Genomic DNA, 20097 nt, shown 5'->3' with positions numbered 1-20097 from the left:
GCCCCAGCGAAGCCCCGCAGTGGTCCGAGGAAACACCGAGTGTCCTCCCTCGCACTGCCTCAAGACGGAGTCGGTAGGGACCCAAGACAGGCAAGAGAGGAGTCGCCACTCCATGTGGCAGGTCGCCACAGCGACTGGCGCTCCGACAGCATGGCAACACGTGACCGGACGTCACAGCGCACAGCCACAAAGGAGCCCGTCACGCAAAGTGACCAGTCTGGACAAGCGCACCGAAAGAAAGGAAGAAGCAGCCACCATGACGGCGCAGCCTTGAGGTGCAAGCACGACGCCCTCGAGCGAAGAGAAGAGGGACGCCATGAAATCCCTGTGAGGGGATGGTGCCACTGGAAGTCCCCAAGAGGTACATGCAATTACTACTGACAGGACAGGCCTGCAATAGGTCCGCAAAAGAAAAGGAAAGACCGTCACGAGCGACGTGACCAGTGAGATGTCCATGTGGCGCAAGCCTGAGACAGGTGGCAGGACGCCGCATCCAAGGAAAAACCTGGTTGGAAGAAGGAGAAGATCGTGGTACGACGCCACTCAGCAAATGAGGAAAGAACAGTGGCACGACGCCACAGGGCAGACAACCACCACAGGCGCGCAAGATGGAACAGAGAAGAGCGACAGGACCAAGGACGCACACCAGCACTGAGGAAGGTGTTCATCCACACAAGACAGCCACCGGGGTGCAGAGACGTCACTGGAGACAGCTCCGCTGGAGGACCTACCGTAAGCTGCTAGCAAGCGCGATCTGCGTCCTGGCCCCACGCTTCGCAGTTTGACCGTCCTCTCACCTGTCACCGGTTGCTTGGTATCGACAGCACCACACCTCGCAGTACACCTGCCTGAAGTCAACAGAGCGGTGCCACGAAGTCCATCAAGTCCTTCTCACTCCCTAAGGTCACCCCGACATAAGATCCCCGCCTGTCTGCCCACTGAAGAAAACTAACATCCTGTTACCACCTTCCAGGTGCATCATCATCAAGGAGCATTGTACCACCCGAGTGAATCCACACACGCCCAGAACAACTGGAGCGCAAGGAGGCAAATCACCCAGGAACAGTCTGTGCACCCCAGTCAACCGACAGCCTGCCGGAGTCGAGCAGACCCGGCCATTGGAAGATCTGCCCTTGGGGACTACACAAGATTTGGCTGGGGCCCTGTTGGGAGTTCCGCAGCGACCCCTACACGCGGCCTACGCAAAGGCCCGTACAGCCCACGCGGTCATGTGGCAGTCCAGGGGACAAGGGCCTCATCGGAATTCCCGCACAAAGTTAATCAGAGTAGGAGAGATGTGTCGGCCGTGACTCCACGTCAGGCGCAGGAAACACGAAGGTCACTGCTGAAGACTGGTCACCCACAAGATCGCCAGAGGAAGGCGCACAACCCGACTCCAGACGGTGAGGATGCCCCGACGAAGAAAGCACCATCGGATGCTACATGAGCGACTTGGCTGTGAGTTCATTGGCAGTTCCTCAGCGACGCCTTTGCGCGGCTCACGCGAAGCCCCGCACGGTCCACACAGTCCCATGACAGCCAGCAGAAAAGCCCTCCAAGAGGCTCCAGTGGCAGAGGAGTCCAGGCGAGAGAGGCATGTCAGACGTTGCTCAGCAGTCAGGAGTAAGGAGGGTCACCGAGCACGCCACCTCCAAAGGAAGGCCTCACTCACAGAGATCATCTCCAAATCCAGAGTGGATTCCACCACAGCTCCAGATACACCAACACTGAACTTTTATACACACCGCGAGACCAGGCAGGTCTAAAGAACATCGCCAAGGTGACTGAAGGCATACCAACAATGCAGTCCGAGGCTCCTGCGCTGCCTGGCTGACGGCCTGTATAGACTCATTTGGTGCTATGTGTTATTTATCTGTTTTCATTACAGGTTGGACTCTCGTTTGTTTTTTTTCATTAAAGTTTGGGAGGGATGTAGTATCCGGCTGGATACATTCTAGTATTTAGCCTGTGATGTAAGACACTCTACACCCACCCACCAAAGGCGTCACCAGTCAGGTGACCCTGTTAATAAAAGGCGCCGGCGCACGTGCCCTGGGCCAGTTACAGTACCCCCTGCTGAGTGTCTGTGTGGTCATTGTGTACACCATGTGGGCCTAGGGCCCCAAACACCACAGAGGGAGGGGTCTCACACCAGAGGAGTGCGTGTCCGAGGCTGAAAAGAAATAATAGCAGCGGTCCACGGTGTGCAAGTATTATCACATGCTCATGTAATGGAAAAACCCGTTACCATTGGGACAAATCAAATTGAATGTTACTGGCAATACTGCGGCTTCCCAACACTCCCTTCAAAACTCACCTCCCATCTCGCGCCTCCCACGTGCCTTATGGCTGGTGAGACTAATGCATGCATTGTAGAATGAAACCTGTGTGAAATCTGATCCCGACAGTTCCACTTATCCTTCCACTCGTCAGTGCCTAGATACTAGACAAATGGTAGAGGGCGCTATGTATCTGTAGTTATTATTATGGTCCTGGGGCTCGGGGTCTGCCGCAGCGCAGACTAGACGCATGACCAAGTAGGCAGAGTAGGAACTGGTCACTAACACACTCACACTCACAAACACACGTTGGTAGTACGGACTAAGCTCCTTTCGCCCGAGCGTGCGGGTTTCTTTTGAGTGTTTTACATTTGTGTTAGTTAGCTATCAGGGTGAGCCTCACGCAAACATATTTCACCAAAGAATGGACGAAAAATATTACCAGAAACTGAAGTCGCTGAATTATGAGTGAGACATACGTAAAATATTAAAAGCCAATGTGGACTCAGAGCACATTAAGAACATTTGATATATAAACAATATGAATTGTGATGCATAATCTCAATGGACAGATACTTTATGTATTTATATATTTTTATGAAGATTTGTAAGTGAATGTAAACAGCAAGGAAGCTTGAAAGTAAGACCAGTTGTAAATTCAACAGTAATGACCCGCAAAAGACTTGTAATTATCAAAGCAGTGTGAACAATAAAAGATGAATACCTCACATTCAGCATACTTGACTTATTTATGTTGTTTTGCTAGTTTGTGTGTGTTACCCAAATGGTGAATATTGATAAGCAGTTTGTAAAGATATTCAGAGTTAATAGTAACTTTTCAATTATGTGTTCAGAAAGACAATCCATAAAATTATTTTTATGAAACTTAGATTGGCATGTATGTATGTACGTATATGTATGTATTTGGTATTTGTATATCACAAACTTGGCCAAACCGGCAGAGGAGCGCTGTACAGGGTCATGGACAAGAATTAAGACAATAAGTGACAGGAGAGGTGTCCGGTCTGTGTGCTGTTAATGCACTGTGATGTAGTGTTAGTTAAAGAGGTGAGTCTTCAACTCTTTAGTAAATTGGAGCAGTGCTGGTCGGACCTCATGGCTACGGAGATGGTCCATATTCTGGGTGGTGCATGGATGGAAAAGGCCAACTACCTTGTTTTATTCATTTTTTCTTTACGTTTCTTAGTCTCCAGTCAGTCTGTCGGTTGGCCAAGAGCCACCTGAGGTGGTGAGCTTGTCTGCAAGATAAGCAGGTGGTGGTCGGGTTGGCTTTGTCAATGATGCAGCTGGTTCATGTCCCTGAGCCAGGATTGTGTTGTTTCTTGCCTGCTTGCTTGACATACTTTGGGAAGACGAACAGACAAAGAACCAACAAGACATGACGAGCCTTTCACCTAGTTTGATTAAATACACATTCACACAAACAATAAACACTATAATATCTCCTAAAGTACCCAAGTGAACATTTCCCGCTATTGTTGTTTCCTTCTTAGCGACGCCCAATGCTCCCTGGGCACTTTCCTCTCTGGGCCTCTTCCTCAGTTCTTTAAACAATGCTAAAAGTTTGCCATCAAAACGCGTGTGTAAACGTTGGTAAATATTGCACAATACATCTCCTTCAAATTGTACTTGTTCTCAATAAATTGTGAGTTCAGCTTGACCATGTTCCTAAGATAACTTGAAAATGTGCTGGTTTTCAAGCGATTCAGTCAGGACAGGCTTCATGAGCTTGCGTGATAGCGCAGAGGGATAGTGCACAGTGAGCAGAGTGTGCCAGTGCAACTCTCAAGGGTTAGTGGGTGTCGGTGTGTGTGAACGAAGGCCACAAATATGAACCCTTCAGGCATTCCACTTCATAAACTTTATCTTTACATGTTACTCCACAGTGTATTCATCGCTGAATGCGCCCTGCCCCAGGTAGCTCTGGCTCGCACAGGGCCGACATTTCAGCTTCACAGAATTATTTGCACAGCTTGATAACTTTGTATTCTAACATGCATTAATTGTGGTCCAAGACCAACACAAAAGCATTCCTTTGGTAGCATTCGTCATCTAAACTCCGTGAGAGCACTCAGACCGTACCCTGCTCCTGCCCTATGATTGAAGTGTTCCCTCCCCGAGATCAGCTTTCTCACCCAATATCAGTTGCGCTGGCAGAGTGACCATAAGAGCGACAAGGCCCAACACTGGCATACACTTGTCAGACTGGCCCACTGTTCCAGTCACAGCCTCACCTACTGTCAGAGTAGGCAGTTCTCACACTGACACTGTCCCAACAGTGAAGGCTTCTCTTCCACATCCAACATCACACACTCTCAGACCCTAACGCTGCCCTATCTAGCCTGAAAGTATTGCCTCCCTTGTTCACCGCCTCTTCCACCAGGGCTGTGCTTACAACCCTTGCTGGATGTACACTGCTCTGTCCCTACCTCTGCTGTCTCTTCTGACCAAACTACTTCCCACTGACTACCCTCAGAAGAAGAACTGCCACATCCTTTGGTCAGATAAAGTAGCCACATTGTGTCAAACACATCCTTGGATCACACAACCCAATGAGCACATTTCAGAAGCATCAACATCAATACATGTATATAGCAAGAAGGAAAGTGCAGGACTTGGAAGAAGTTTGCCTTTGGTCTGTGTGTGCTGAAAAAGGTTGTAGGTTTGTCTTTTCAAGCTTTCGCCCAGGGTACCATCCATGGTGAACAGTGGGTTCAGAGGAGAAGTGAAGTGCTTATGTGATAGTCTGCATATGTGCTTTCAAACACCTCTCTGAGTTCTCCCCTTGTATTTGAGTTTCTGAGGTGCAAGGCCTTGCAGTATATCACACAGTGCATGCCTATGAAGATGTGGAAGTTAGAGGCTTGGTTTTTAGAACCTAACGCAGCAGCTTGACCACTCCGATTATGAGTCTTGCTCCTTCCCACCTGCACAGCCACATTTTACTCAGATCTCAACTTCATCACTTCATCCAGGTCTGGTCTTCCAAGCTTGTCCCCTCATTTTCATTCATATTTTGTTTTCCCCGATTTCGTCCTCCGCCACCTACTATCTACCCCATCTTCTATCCATCACCTCGTTATTTCCTTGATCTCCTCCACCACCTTCTCTTCTAAAATGTCTCACTCCCTTTCTCTCATTTTAATTTTCCACCTTGTCTTCTGTGCATATTTGAGATTCGTTCCAACAGTACTACTCATTCTGTGCCTTGTGCAGATGTCGGCACGTTGGTACCTGTTGTGGGAAGGATTTAGCACAGTTTAGCTCTGCAGGAGTTGGATGTAATCCTCTGTAGGTTACAACATATTAAGATCTCCCTGAACATTTCTGTTAGATACATACTACCACCCCACCTGGGATCAATGTGCTACTCTTCACAGGAACTAAGACGGCTGGCTGGAAAGTTGGACAGCCTTGAGTAAGTGGATCCCATGGCTCAGGGCACGCTCTTCCAATCAGTAGTTTATGTTACACAGTACCTGCCGTCTGTCTGCTGTCAAGGGTGCTCATGGACATACTTTATGGAAAGGGTTGGTGCATGCATCTTTGTTAGGGTTGCCAACGGATCTGAACTTTCCTCGAAAGCCCTGTTTTTTTACATTTTTCAAAGCTCATGGTTATATTGCCCCCTGTGGGGACCTATGTTTAGTCGGAGTTGGAGAAAGTGGTGCTGTGAGATGCATGACCTGAAGATGGGATGTTCCCTATCGTTGAGCCTGAATATAAACTGACAGCCCAATGCTTGTCCCATCATGTGGTTTCTCTTTTCGGTCCCACAGGAGTATAACCCTGATGTTACACACACGATAACCAAGCGTGAGAAGCCCAAGAAAGGAGCAAAAGGGGTGGTCTTGACCAATGCTGGGGCTACCGGTGATCCAGGAACACCAGCCGGAGATCGGGGCAGGTGAGTGTACCAATCTCTATAGACTGCATTGTTTCTGTATCTCTCTTCCCTACTCTATTCCTCATCATTAACCTCACTCCTAATCTTCCTTTTTCACTCACTATTGATCACTCTTACCCTTCCTTCCCTCTCTATGCCCCCTTACTCTTGCAGTGTCCCTCTTTTGCCAGTACAGTCTCACTTTCTACATTCCTTTTCTCCTCTTGTATCTGTTTGCAGTCTCATGCCATATTCTCCCTCCTCCCTTCAGTATCTCACATTACGGGGTAATCTATTTGCGTGCATTGCATGGTACCTAACATGCAGAGGAAACGTGGATGCAAGTATGGAACTAGTGCCTGGACACTAGGCTTTAAATTCTGGAAAGCATATATATTAACCAGTGGCAGTAGCCACTTAGTAGTTATAGATAGGATGGAGTTTCCACAGGAAGCACATTTTTGGGTTTGCTTATATCTTTGGTGTTGTTTGAAGAATGTCTGCAAAACCTTCCCAATATATATATATATATATATATATATATATTCACCTCAGCTCCTTCCAGGAAAGTTTTGAGGCGATCCTTCAATCTGTCAGCTGTGTGGAGCTTACTGGAGGTAACAGGAGGGCTAGTTGGCCCCCAGGGACCCTCAAGAGGCAAGGGGACTTCATCCCCCAAATAGTAGTGCACCAGTAGGTGCGTTTGCAGAGTGGTGGAGAAAGGGTGTGTGGCCTCTGATGACCTCTCAGCAATCCCACTGTGTGGGACTTAATGGAGGTTACAGGTGGGCTAGTTGGCCCCTAAGGACCCTCACCACCGAAGGGGACTTCATCCCCCAACCAAGAGTGCACTAGGAGGCACGTTTGCAGAGTGGTGGTGAAAGGGGGCGTGGCCTGCTATCAGAACTCGGTAATCCTGCTGAATGGGACTTACTGAAGGTAATATGAGGGTTAGTTAGCCCCCAAGGACGTCCTTGGGGGCCAACTATCCCTCCTGTTACCTCCACTAGGTTCCATGCAGCAGGATTGCTGTCAGAGGCCACGTCCCTTCTCCCTCACTCTGTAAATGTGCCTCCCGGTGCACTACTAGTTGGGGGATAAAGTACCCTTGGCTCCAGAGGGACCTTGGAGGCCAATAAGCCCTCCTGGTACATACTATAAGCCCTACGCAGCAGAATTCCTGAGAGCAAGTCGGAGGCCCAGGCCCCTTTCTTATACCACTCTGCAAATGCGACTGCTAGTTAAAAACCTTAGAAATTCACAAAAAAAGCCAAAGGTTACAGGGATGTTGTTGTTAGGAATTTGCATTTAGAAAACTGTAGAAATTCACTGAAAAAAAGGTTTCAGGGAAATTATAGTTAGAAATTAACATTTTTAAAAAACTTAGAAATTCGCTGAAAAAAACCCAAAGCTTTCAAGAACGTTAAAGTTAGGCTGACATTTCACTCGTACGAAACCAGAGAAATTCAGCCATTTTAGTTACCTGAGTTAACTATTAGTCGCTCCCCCGCAATGCACTGCTTATAACCTGACATATTACATCACTCATGACATGGTCAGTGACATCACTCATGACATCACTAATGACTTCTCAAATGACTGAGTGTTTCTAAAAAGTGTATGAGTGTTAATTATGCATACCAAGGTGTATTGGTGAATCAGTTGATATATGAGTGCCTGATTGGATGGTCGGGCCTAGGGCTAGAAATGTTGCCATTTTTTACATTCACCAGCACCTACCTTAACCCATCCACATCCACAAACATATTAACACACTCACAACAAATGCACTGCAGACAAACCTTAACCAGTTTTTTATTGTCACAACAACTACCAAAAAACACCACCAACCACACTTATACACCCTTTTACCCCAACTAGCACAAAATGGCGCCTTCACTCACATACAAAATACCACTCTATCATATACCTCTAACAAATCCACACATCGCCAATACAACCCAAATCTGTACTATTTGTAACATTATCCCATCCAGACACACACTCCCTCCTCAAACAAAGCACCAGCTCTGCCCTCTGCTTACTCCTGACAGACCCCTTTCTGTAGCAACCAAAACTATACTCAACCATCCATCATTCCATCTACCAATACCCTCCTCCTCTTTTTACCCAAAAAACACAACCCTTATATTCCACTCTACGAAACACATTACCTCTTCCAGCGATCATATCTAACAGAAACACTCTTAAATCTTCACATCTCCTCTCACTACTCCTCAAAATCAAAACATAACACACACACCAACACAACAAAATCTCTCACACACACACTGCCTCATAATACATTCTGTCACAAACAGACACCCCACTCCCACCATCCTGGCTACACAAATAATACACACCCTAAACCAACTCTACTGGAGTGACAAGCTTTCTCTCTTCCCCCACACCTAACAAATATACAGCAACACAGCAACTCTCTTTCAACTGCCTCTCAACCATTGGACAATTTTGAACCTTGCAACATGACCCACATGCTGCACCACCACCCCTAACTCATACACCGTCCAACCTAAACAGACACTAACAAAATAAACAACATTTCAATCTTCACAACTTCACAACTCCATATCTAATGCACAACAAGGCTACTCTACAAAAACAACATAGCTCACCAACTCACTCTCAACCAACATCTCCTTTACCTACACACGCAGACTCAACAAAATGCCTTCTTAGCCTCTTGGATGAAGAATACAATACAGAAAAGCTACACTATTGCTATACTCATACAGCTAATACCAGCACTAAGGACACACCTGCTACAAGTCCACAAAATACTGGTCACTCTTTTACAAAACAAAGTCACACCATCACCAAAACACATTCTCTAAACTACCCACCAATAAATGCTCGATCACTCTCTGAAAATTAGCATCACATCTACGACCTTCTCATTGACACACAACCTGACTTACTCTTCATTACTGAATCATGGTTGGGAGATGACATGGTTTCAGTGTTGCATGAAGCCATTCCTCTAGGCTATCAACCTATCACACAAATTCATATAGGCAAATGAGGAGGTGTCCTAGATGTTGTTTTCAAGCAAACATTAAATATTACTAAAGCTGACAACGTTTCCATGCAAGGTGGTGATGCCCTCTACACCAGATGCAACCCTACACCATCTTCCTCTTGTAGCTTCCTACACCTTTACAGACCACCATCTAGCAATGCAATTTTCCCAAACACACTTCTAGACACAATTTCAAACCTTATAATATGGCACTCCTACCTACGCATTCCTTGTTACCTAAACATTTGGTACGACAAATTCAATATGCCCCATCCGAAAACAATCATCACTGGCCTAGACGCATTGAACCTATATCAGATCATCCACAAGCCCACACACATCGCTGGATACCCTCAAGATGTCATTTTTGCAAATACAAAACTAGTTACCTTTCAAACGATGACTCCAGTCACACGGTCAGACCACAATTTGCTTGCTTTCCAGTATAAAAGAACACAAAGCAACACACCTAAAACTACTTTACAGGAATCCACCTATCAATCGTTGAACAAACTTAATTTTGAACACTTAGAAACAAAACTTACATTCAATACAGATCTATGCACAATAAATTATGTTAAACAACTATATGAGTGGCTACAGGAAGCTTTTGATATCCTAACACCACTAAGGACAACAAAACAGGACAAAAGAACAGATACATTGGAGAAATACAGAGGTAAAAGAGATAAAACAGCAAATTAGACAGCTGCAACTCACCTGGCTCAAAACAAACACCATTCAAGACAAACTTCATTTACATAAATTTAACAGATTATACAAGTCAGCAATCAAAAAAGCGAAATTAAAAAGATACTATTCAAATAGAATTCAAAATGCCTCCGCGGGGGTCTGCCCGGCTGCTGTTACACGCCAGCCTTTGGCCCCACGATTGCCGCCGGGAGGGACGGACGTGACCTTGAGCCGCAAGAGCGGACGGTTCTCCTTCGTGGGGGTGGCGACCCCTCATCACCCACTTGCTTTGGCCTGGGGGCCCGGAAACCTGCCAGATTCAGCCGGAAGCCACAGTGACTTCAGCATCTCAGCGCAAGCCCAGGTGAGGCCTACTGGGCCCAGAGGCAGCAGACTTGCGTGACGCCGGGGGGTGGGTTAAGCACTCCTCCGCACTCCACACTTCGCGCCTACAGCTCCTCGAGCCTGCGGCTCTGTTTTCCGCTGGGGACCTCCCTGACCACCCATCACCCACTGCTGTCCAAGCGCGTGGGAGGGCCACCGGCTGCAGCCGCCCTCACCAGTACTGGGGACCAGAAGAGCCTGGGCATTGAGCACCATCGCGGTGACCTCCCCGGCCCATTGCCAGGCCACGGCGGGGGCTACTCCTGGGCTGGAGCTATATTAGCGCTTCCGATAGTGGGCTCTCGATCACACCTGCGGACCTCCGGAGTGCTGGTGGTTGCCTCTGTGTGGTCATCAGCTTGCCTTGGACCCGGCGAACACCAGCCGTCTACCCCCCACCCTGCCAACTGCCCTGTGTCGCCTTTACTCGAGCGGGGAGAGGCTCTGCTGCTCCAGGCCGGCCCCACGCCATCGACACTTTGGACACTACCATCGCTGCTTCCCCGCTCTTGGCGCGGTGACACCATTTGATCCCGGGGGGCAGTACTGAGAGGGGTGTTTCAGCGTCCGGCCCGTGGGCCCACGTCGGCGACTCTCGGGGGTGACCGCGGTTGCCTCCTGGACTGTTTCCACGCTTGGGCCCTCTGGCTTTCCATCGCTCCGGCCTCTGAGGCCCTGGGAGTCTTGCCCGACGCCTTCAACACAGCGCTCTACTGAGACTGCCCTCTTAGCTTCCTCCACAGGCTCCACACTACTGGGCCGCACCAGCCTAGTCCGTTGGTCCCTCAGCGGGGCTTCCGCACGGCCATCACAAGACGTGCCTTGCCCCAGCCGGCGCCCCTCATCTATCGCTACAGACCCCGCCTGCACCCCGCTGCCTCTCGGGGCTGGGAGGATCCTGGCCATGTCCACGGTCAAGGGCCATAGGGACAAATCCACCACCAGAGAAAAAAACGCACTTAAGGACCTCTTTGCCAAGCTACAAACTGAGGAGTCCGGTGACCCGACTCGTCCGGACCCTCCGTCTCAGATGCAGGACCAGGCAGACGCTCCGGTGACACGAGAATTCTTGGAGTCCTTATTTGCCACCCTCCGGGAAGACCTCCAGTCCGTTAAGCGTGACATTACAGTGGATGCCATAGGGGAGCGGGTGGCGACCCTTGAGGGCAAGAGCGACTCTAGAGACACCGAGGTGGAGGCTCTCCAGCAGGAGGTGCTTCGCATCCATGACCAACAGGTGGATGTGCAGTCCCACTTCGAGGACCTGGAAAATTGCTCCCGGGGACTCAACATCCGGATCCGAGGGGTAGGCACCAACGAGGAAGCCGGGGACATCTTTGCCTATATCCGGGCACTCTTCAACCAGATCCTGGGTAACCCCCCCCGACGCTCCGCTGAAGCTTGATCGAGCTCACAGGGTGGGTCTTCCCAGGGCAGCGACGGCACCTCCAGCGGACATATTAGTTTGTGTCCAGGACTTCCAGACCAAGGAGGAGATCTTGCGCAAGGCACGCTCGCTACAACCGATCTCCTTCCGTAACCAAACGCCCGCATTTTATCAGGACCTCGCGTCGATCACCCTCCAGAAACGTAAGACATTTCGGCCCATTACAGAAGTTCTTCGTCAGCGTAATGTCCCCTACTCTTGGGGCCACTCGTTTCACCTGGTGTTCTGGCACGACGGCAAGCTATTCCAGATCCATTCACTGTCGGAGGCTTGCAAACTCCTCTGGATCACTCTACCGGATGACTCGGATGACGGCGACCGCCCTGTTCAGTGCTCTGGTGAGGGACGGCTGCGATGGAGACAGCAGGGATGACGGCGTTCGGCCCACAGACCGGACCCCACAGCAATTAAGATGGAGCAACAGGGGCCTTGGAGACTCTCCCGGGGACTTTGGCTAAAGCTTCAGCTAAGTGATCACATCTGGCTCTATTGCTGTATCCTGTTTGTGTTTCATTCAGGGTGGAGGAGGGAGGATGGTTAATCTGATGTTGGCCATGCGATTGCCTAACCGACTTCCTCCCTGTCTATCCTTGGATGACAGACAATGTTTGGACACTATACCAACCCTAGTGCCTGTTGCGGTATTTGGGGTTTCTTTCTTTTCTTCTCTATGCATCTTCCTTTTTTGTCATTGGGGTTCCCCCTTTCCTTTCCTCGTCCCTTGCCATTCCCTTCACCTCTCCTCCATGGGGTCTGGGCTAGTCTGGAGTTTTGGCCGGATAGGGTTCCATTTAGAGCACAACCATCCCCTATAGGATGACATGTCGCCCCCCACCATCAAGATCCTAACCCTGAATGTGAGGGGCCTAAACAACCCGATCAAGAGGCGGACCCTCCTCTCGTATCTTGAGAGCACGGGGGCTGACATCTGCCTCCTCCAGGAGACCCACCTTCTCGCCAAAGACTGTCACAGGCTTAGATCTCGTTTCTTCCCCACCCAATTCCACTCCTCTGGCCCGGCAAAGAGAGCGGGGTTGGCCATTCTAGTATCTAGAAACATCCGGGGTGGGGTAGCACTTAAAGGGGCTGAAATACGGGGCAGGCTTCTCACATACCACTTCACATCAGGGGGATGCGCATTCACGGTGGGCTCCATCTACGCATCTAACGAGGGTCAGGAACACTTTTTGACTGAAGCACTGATGGAAGCGATGGCCACTCAGGAGCATCACATACTAATTGGGGTTGACCTCAAGTTGGTTTTCGATAATGTCATAGACCGCTCCACGCAATGCACTAGTCGGGTTGGTTCACTTTCCCCGGCTGGCCACGCCAAATTACACGATTGGGGCCTCAAAGACCTCTGGCGACACTTCCACCCTGACACAAGGGACTTCTCCTTCTATTCCAATGCCCATAAAACATACGCCAGACTAGACTAATTTTTGGGCACTAGGCCCGTTCTAGATAGTGCGCGCTCAGTGGACATACTGCCGGCGACCCTCTCTGATCACTCCCCCGTGCTGCTCTCTTTAGCCTTTCCCCAGACACCTCCCCCGACCCGACATTGGCGATTTCAGGACTCCCTCCTCCACCGCCAGGACACGGTCACGATGTTACAGCAGGCACTGGACGATTACCTAACACATAATGACAACCCGGACACTCCCCTCTCCACACGGTGGGCGGCCCTCAAAGCTTTCTTAAGGGGGGAAGTTATAGCTATTTCCACGGCTGACAACAAAGAACACCAACAGAAAAGGGAGGAACTGACGCTGAAAGTACAGGAGTTAGAACAGATGCACTGCCGCACGGGAGCCCCGTGGGCGTGGAGACAGCTAACAGCGGCCAGAACGCAATTGATGGCGCTAGACAGGGATAGGGCAGAGTATGCGGCGATGCGCCTGCGCCACTCCTTCTATGTGGATGGAACAAGTGTGGGCGACAGCTTGCACACAGACTCCAAGAAGCCCGACAGCGAGATGGGGCCTGAGAGATTAGGGACCCCACAGCTATTTCTGGGTCTTTCTGTGACTTCTACACGCAGCTATACACTGAACAACCTCGGACATGGATTCCTACTTGGCTCGGGCCAATCTCCCTAGCTTAACGCCTGATCAGGCGGCCCACATAGAGAGAGACATCAGGGTCGAGGAGGTCATCACCGCCATCGCCCGCTTGAAATTGGGCAAATCACTGGGCCCGATGGTTACAACGCGGCCTTCTATAAACAATTTTGCTCCACATTGACGCCCCTGCTTACCCCGGCTTTTTAACTCGTTTGTCAAACCTGGCGCTATTCCCGCATCCATGCTCGAGGCGGCGATCATTGTCATCCCGAAGCCAAGGAAAGACAAGACACTGTGCAGTTCCTATCGGCCCATCTCACTCTTAAACATTGATTTGAAGCTATACACCGGGATCCTAGCCGCTCGCCTGTCTCCCTTTATGCAGGGCCTAGTAGATCCCGACCAAGCGGGGTTTATATCGCAATGCCAAATGAGCGAGAACACAAAATGAGTAGTACATCTAATTGAAAAGGCCTCCCGTATCCCGGGCGAATACATGCTGCTGGCCGTGGATGCGGAGAAGGCTTTCGACCGTGTCCACTGGCCATACCTAGAGCAGACGTTAACACGTGCCGGCCTCCAGGAAAAGATGAGAACGCATATCTTGAACTGCTACCGCTTCCCTACTGCAACGGTCAGAGTGAACGGCTATACATCAGCATCGTTCCCCATCAGCAGGGGCACTCGACAGGGGTGCCCTCTGTCGCCCCTGCTATTCGCACTATATATGGAGCCTTTCGCTCAGAGGGTCTGTGACCATCCCCAGATCTCCAGCATTCGCTTTGGCGGTGACACCCACACCGTCAGCCTCTATGCAGATGACGTCTTAGCCACCCTCACACACCCCACGACAGCCCTAGGCTGTTTTCTGGGGGAGTTAGAGTCCTTCGGAAGGCTTCTGGTTTTAAGATTAACTTGCCGAAATCAGTGGCGCTTAGTCTGTCCTTGCTGCCGGCAGCTCTGGCGGACCTACAAGCCCGTTACCCACTACATTGGTCCATCAAGTCGGTCCCCTCCCTGGGTGTACGGCTGGCCTCTACCCTGCAAGACATGCGCCGCATCAATTATTCCCTCCTGCAAACACACATTCGGGCCGCTCTCTCACAATGGAAACGATATCCGATATCATGGCTGGGGCGTATAGCAGCTGTCAAAATGACCATCCTTCCCAAGATTCTATATCTCTTCCAGACCCTGCCTCTTTCTCAGTCGGATGGCTCCAACAGATCCAGTCAGAACTGTCCTCCTTCATATGGCAGGGGCGTAAGCCGAGACTGAAGCGACAGGTAAGCTTCCTCCCACCCCATGAGGGCGGCCTCAGGGTCCCGGACCTGACACTTTATTACAATGCCACGCAACTCCGGTACTTGGTTGAGTGGAGTAGAGCGGAATCACAGAAACATTGGCTCTTCCAAGATCGGGCCGTTGCCGGTGTGTCCCTCATGAAGATCCCCTTCCTGCCGAAGCGTTATCGCCCACCCAACCTGTACGCCTGTCACGTGACACGCTCCGTTCTTAAAGGCATGGCACCCCTCCCCTCCTTCTCCTCTCCTCCCTCTTCTTTATTTTGCCTTTCCTTCTCTTCTTTTCCTCTCCACTCTTTATATATGTGGGTGGGTGGGGGGTAGTTGATATAATATTGGAGTTTGATATCTCACTGCATGGACATCTGCCATATTGCGCCCTGTGCAGCGCAGTCACTCAATACTTTTTGACCCCTTGCTCCATGTTAATATAAGATTTAAACCTAAAACAAAGGAAAACCACTAGCATCCACCCTTTTCCAAAAGCACTCTCCAGAAGTAGGCTAACCTAGCCTCAGAATTTCTTCCAACACATATTACACAATGGATTCATGGATCTGGTCACAGCAAGCAAGCCTTCCGACAGCCCTACTGACCCATGTCCACCACAATCCTTCAAAATAATTCTTCTAACTACCTCTGCTGCTGCACCACTAAGAAGAGTCATCAACAATTCCTAAACTAAGGGAATATTTATAGAAGACCTAAAAAAAATGCATACATATGCCCATTAAAAAAAGAAAACAAAGCAGGATCCGCTTAACCCCGACGACTACAGGCCGATTACAAATGAACCTTTCCCGGACAAACTGATAGAAAGAGCAGCATTCCCCATATGTCATATTTCATTGAAGATAATTCCATACTTTCAGACTTCCAAACAGGATTCCATCCAGGAATAGGTACAGAATTTGCTCTCATTGCCAACTGGAATGACCTTAAGAACACAGTTGACTGGAACTGGGTTGCTTCATTACTCCTCTTGGATCCATCAGCTACCTTTGACACAGTAGACCATGACACTCTAATACAAAGACTCTACGAAACCAGCAAAGAGGGAGGGGACTGTTCTCAACTGGATCACATCCTACCTTCAAAACAGAACAAATGTCACCCATACCCCCCCTTTCTCATCCAAGCTGTACTTCACAAAAGCAGAGGTCCCTCAAGGCTCTATCATCTTACCCATGCTTTTCAACATTTACAGGAAGTCATTACCGGTGCTGATCAATGATTTTCACCTCACATGCTATATCTATGCAGATGACACACAAATACTCCTTAAAATGGAATGCCCCATGGACATTGGAAACTCACAAATTTCAAGTTGCCTTAGAGCTGTGGATCAGTGATTGACATGAAGCCATCTCAAATTGAATGGTTCCAAAACAGAAATACTCACATGTGGCAATTGGAAAAGTAATGGTCCACTCGCTGCCTGGCCTGACGATCTGGGAACACTGCCTAAAGTATCTAAGGAAGAAAGAACCTTGGAATTACCATGGATTCCAAGCTATCAATGGATGCCCAAGTGGACAAACTAAACACAAGGAGATGATGGACGGAGAACTGAAACTTTTCAGACACTCAGCCCCAGTCACAGATCTGGGTTTAATCCATCATCATTCTTTAGCTTACTTCGCCACCTCAGTTCAGACCAATCTATATGCAAATCAGTCTTGACCCTGTGCCTCATGGGAACAGTCCAGCCAGAACTGCCAAGCCAGGTCTTCCCTGAACCGGAAACAAGTATCCTGGGGCCGGTTTCTGGGTAACACCTTTCATCAACCAGGCTGCTTGAATACAGTGGCAAAGTGAGCAAGGTACCCATGCCTGGGCATACCCTGCCAACTTAGGGCGAACAAAGCAAACACAAGGAGTTGATGGACAGAGCACTGAAACTTTTCAAACACTCACCCCCCCCAGTCACAGATCTGGGTTGAATCCATCATCATTCTTTAGCTCACTTCGCCACCTCAGTTCAGACCCAGCTATATGCAAACCAGTCTTGACCCTGTGCCTCATAGGAACAGTCCAGCCCGAACGGCCAAGCCAGGTCTTCCCTGAACCGGTATGGTGAGCAAAAAAACAATGGAATTAGGTTCAGATCTCTGTACTGGGGTGAATGTACGACATTGTTCTGCATTCTGTCCATCAATTTTTCTTTTTGCATTTGTCACCTCGAGTGGGACGGGTATGCCCAGACGTAGGTCCTGTGCTGTCCATGCCAGTGGAGTCAAGCTATCTTGGCTGATGAGGGCTGAAGGCCTAAAACCGGTCTTAGGATGCTTGTTTCCAGTCCAGGGAGAATGTGGCCTGGCAGTTCGGGCTGGACTGTTCCCATTGGGCACGCGGTCAAGATTGATTTACATATTGCTTGGTCCAACCTTGAATGGCATGGTGAGCAAAACAACAATGGATTTAGTCCCAGATCTCTGTACTGGGGTGAATGTATGGCATTGTTCTGCATTATGTCCATCAATTGTTCTTTTTGAAGTGGACAAACTAGCAAGAGCAAGCTTCATTACTATGCCAATAGCCTCTAGCATAGATCGTCTTTAACAACTATGAAAATATTTCAACAGATTCAGAACTCTGCTGACAGACTTCTTCTGAATGTAAAGCCACAAGCCCACATCTCCCCTGTGCTGAAGGCCCTACATTGGTTACCAGTTGCCAAAAGATCCACATTCAAGCTCATTTATATCACCCACAAAGCGATGCATAGAACAGGGCCTCTCTTCGTCAGGAATAAAATCACCAAATACATTCAACAAAGGAATGTCCACTCTAGATTGGCACCTCGGCTCAGAATCCCACCATACATGAAAAAAAAACAACAGGTGGCACATCCTTTTCTGTCCAAGCAGCCAAACTATGGCACTCTTTAGCCCCAAACATTCATGGATTATTATCTTTTCTTCGGAAGAACAAGAGTTGTCTCTTCCCCACATAACCACCATACTCAAACGTAAATGTACAGCAAATCCCTGTGTATATAAGCATTTATTTGGATTAAACGTATACATCTATATATGTCTATTGCTTTGTATAAATGTGTATAGTAATTATGTTTATAAATATATAGATATTCATTAGGTCTGCTTAACAAATGTACAAATTACATATGGTTATATTATTCTATGTATAAACAAGTAAATATTTATCATAGCTATTTATCCACAATCGCTTCACCATTGAATTATTAAAAGAAAAAAAAGAATGTTTTTTTAAAACAACCAAATTAGCTTAAACTACAGCAACACGTGAAAGTCTGAGTTTATTAAATACAACTTAAATCTAGATATATTACCATCCTTATACATATATACCATCCATGTACTAATGTATCTTTATATTTATTACTTTACTCCTAATTCAGCATCTCCAATGTATTTCCCTATATCCCACCCTATACCTCTCTCAATATATCCTGTACCTCCACTCTCTGACTCATCCCAAACCTCATTCTAATAATCTCTCCAGTGCACTACCCTATTTCTCACTTTATACCTCTCTCAATATATCTTCTACCTCCACTCTCCGACTCATTCCAAACCTCATTCCAATGCTCTTTCCAATGCACTACCCTATATCCCACCCTATTCCTCTCTCAATATATCCTCTACCTCCACTCTCTGACTCAATCCAAACCTCATTCCAATACTCTCTCCAGTGCATTACCCCATTTCTCACCCTATACATCTCTCAATATATACTCTACCTCCACTCTCACTCATCCCCTTCTACTACTATGATCTCCAAAATAAGCCTTTCTAGACTCCTCCCTCCTCTACCTCTCCTTGCATCATCTCAAACCTCTTTTACTATTCAGACCTCCCAAAATAAACCTTTATAAGCACTTCCCTCATTTATCCCTGCTAGACTTCTCCTCTCTCTTCCTAATCCACTTCTAGAGACTCTTCCCTCCTCCTTCTTTCCTTGACTCATCCCAAACCTCCTCCTACTGCTATGATCTCCAAATGAACACTTTCTAGACCCTTCCCTCTTCTATCCCTACGCTATCCTTTTCAATCCAACTAACAGACTCACATGTCCACTGCTCACCATAATTTCAGATTTACCTTTACTAATTCACCACTAATAGTTCTTGGGTTCCGGAGTAGCTTGCTACTCACCAAAAGGCACCATTGACGCCTCGTCAGGGGTAGAAAGCGCTATATAATTGCAATTGCAATATATATTTATATATATATATTACCTACTGGAGGTCGCCAGTAGGTAGTTATAGTTAGGACCTATTTTCCATAGGAAATCCGCAACATTCTACTTGGAATAACTTTGGCGCCCGTTGACGAATCTTCGCGAAATTTTCAAAACGTTTGGCCAGCTCCGGTCCGCTCCTATCCTGAAAGTCTCGGGATGATTGTGTAGCGGGGGCTGAGAAAAAATGGGGGTCCCAAAACGTGTTTTCCCCATGCAATTTCCCATAGGACCTTTAGCCGCAGCTACAGCCCGAACTGCTGAACGGAATTACACCAAATTTGGCAGAAAGGTAGACCTTGGTTCAGAGTCATGCCTTTTGCTTAAATGGTGTAAATTCGTTCAGTAGTTCTACGAAAATCAAAATCACATATATATCTGGGCGGAGCCTAACCACACATCTCATCGTGAGATCTGATTGGCTGTCAGTACTTCATCCAAGAAGTGTTGGCAGCCATCTTGGAACCAATATACATTATAGCACCTCATTAAAAAGCATTGCAGTTAATAGAAGGTTTTAAGACTTTAGTTACATTATAAATCATTTATTGATAGTACCATACTCATTTTAGGAATTGTGGTGTGTTCTAGGGTGATTTTACCATGTGAAAAAGCCTTCTGCTGTGATATCATGAATCATGTTTGAGAGAAAACTATTTTCTCAGAGGTTTGGAAGGTGATCTATAAGCTAAACTGAGAGCATATTTTCTGTAAATTCACATTATCTTTCTCAGTCATGTGAGAATGAAG

The 20097-nt window shown here is 48.1% G+C and overlaps 1 protein-coding gene across 1 annotated transcript in view; it reads left to right on the top strand.

Annotated features, from left to right (window-relative positions):
• Positions 1-20097, top strand: part of LOC146870689 (protein kinase C and casein kinase substrate in neurons protein 1-like) — an 84879-nt gene that overhangs the window by 41298 nt on the left and 23484 nt on the right. The window contains exon 6 of the mRNA XM_085646126.1: positions 6080-6207. Within this exon, the coding sequence (XP_085502252.1) occupies positions 6080-6207 (128 nt within the window). The remainder of the gene's footprint in view (positions 1-6079; positions 6208-20097) is intronic.

This window comes from Triturus cristatus, chromosome 1_1, assembly GCF_964204655.1.
Source record: "Triturus cristatus chromosome 1_1, aTriCri1.1, whole genome shotgun sequence".
NCBI classification, from domain to species: domain Eukaryota; kingdom Metazoa; phylum Chordata; class Amphibia; order Caudata; family Salamandridae; genus Triturus; species Triturus cristatus.
The sequence above is the reverse complement of the archived record's forward strand: the minus strand, read 5'-3'. Positions and strand labels throughout refer to the sequence as shown.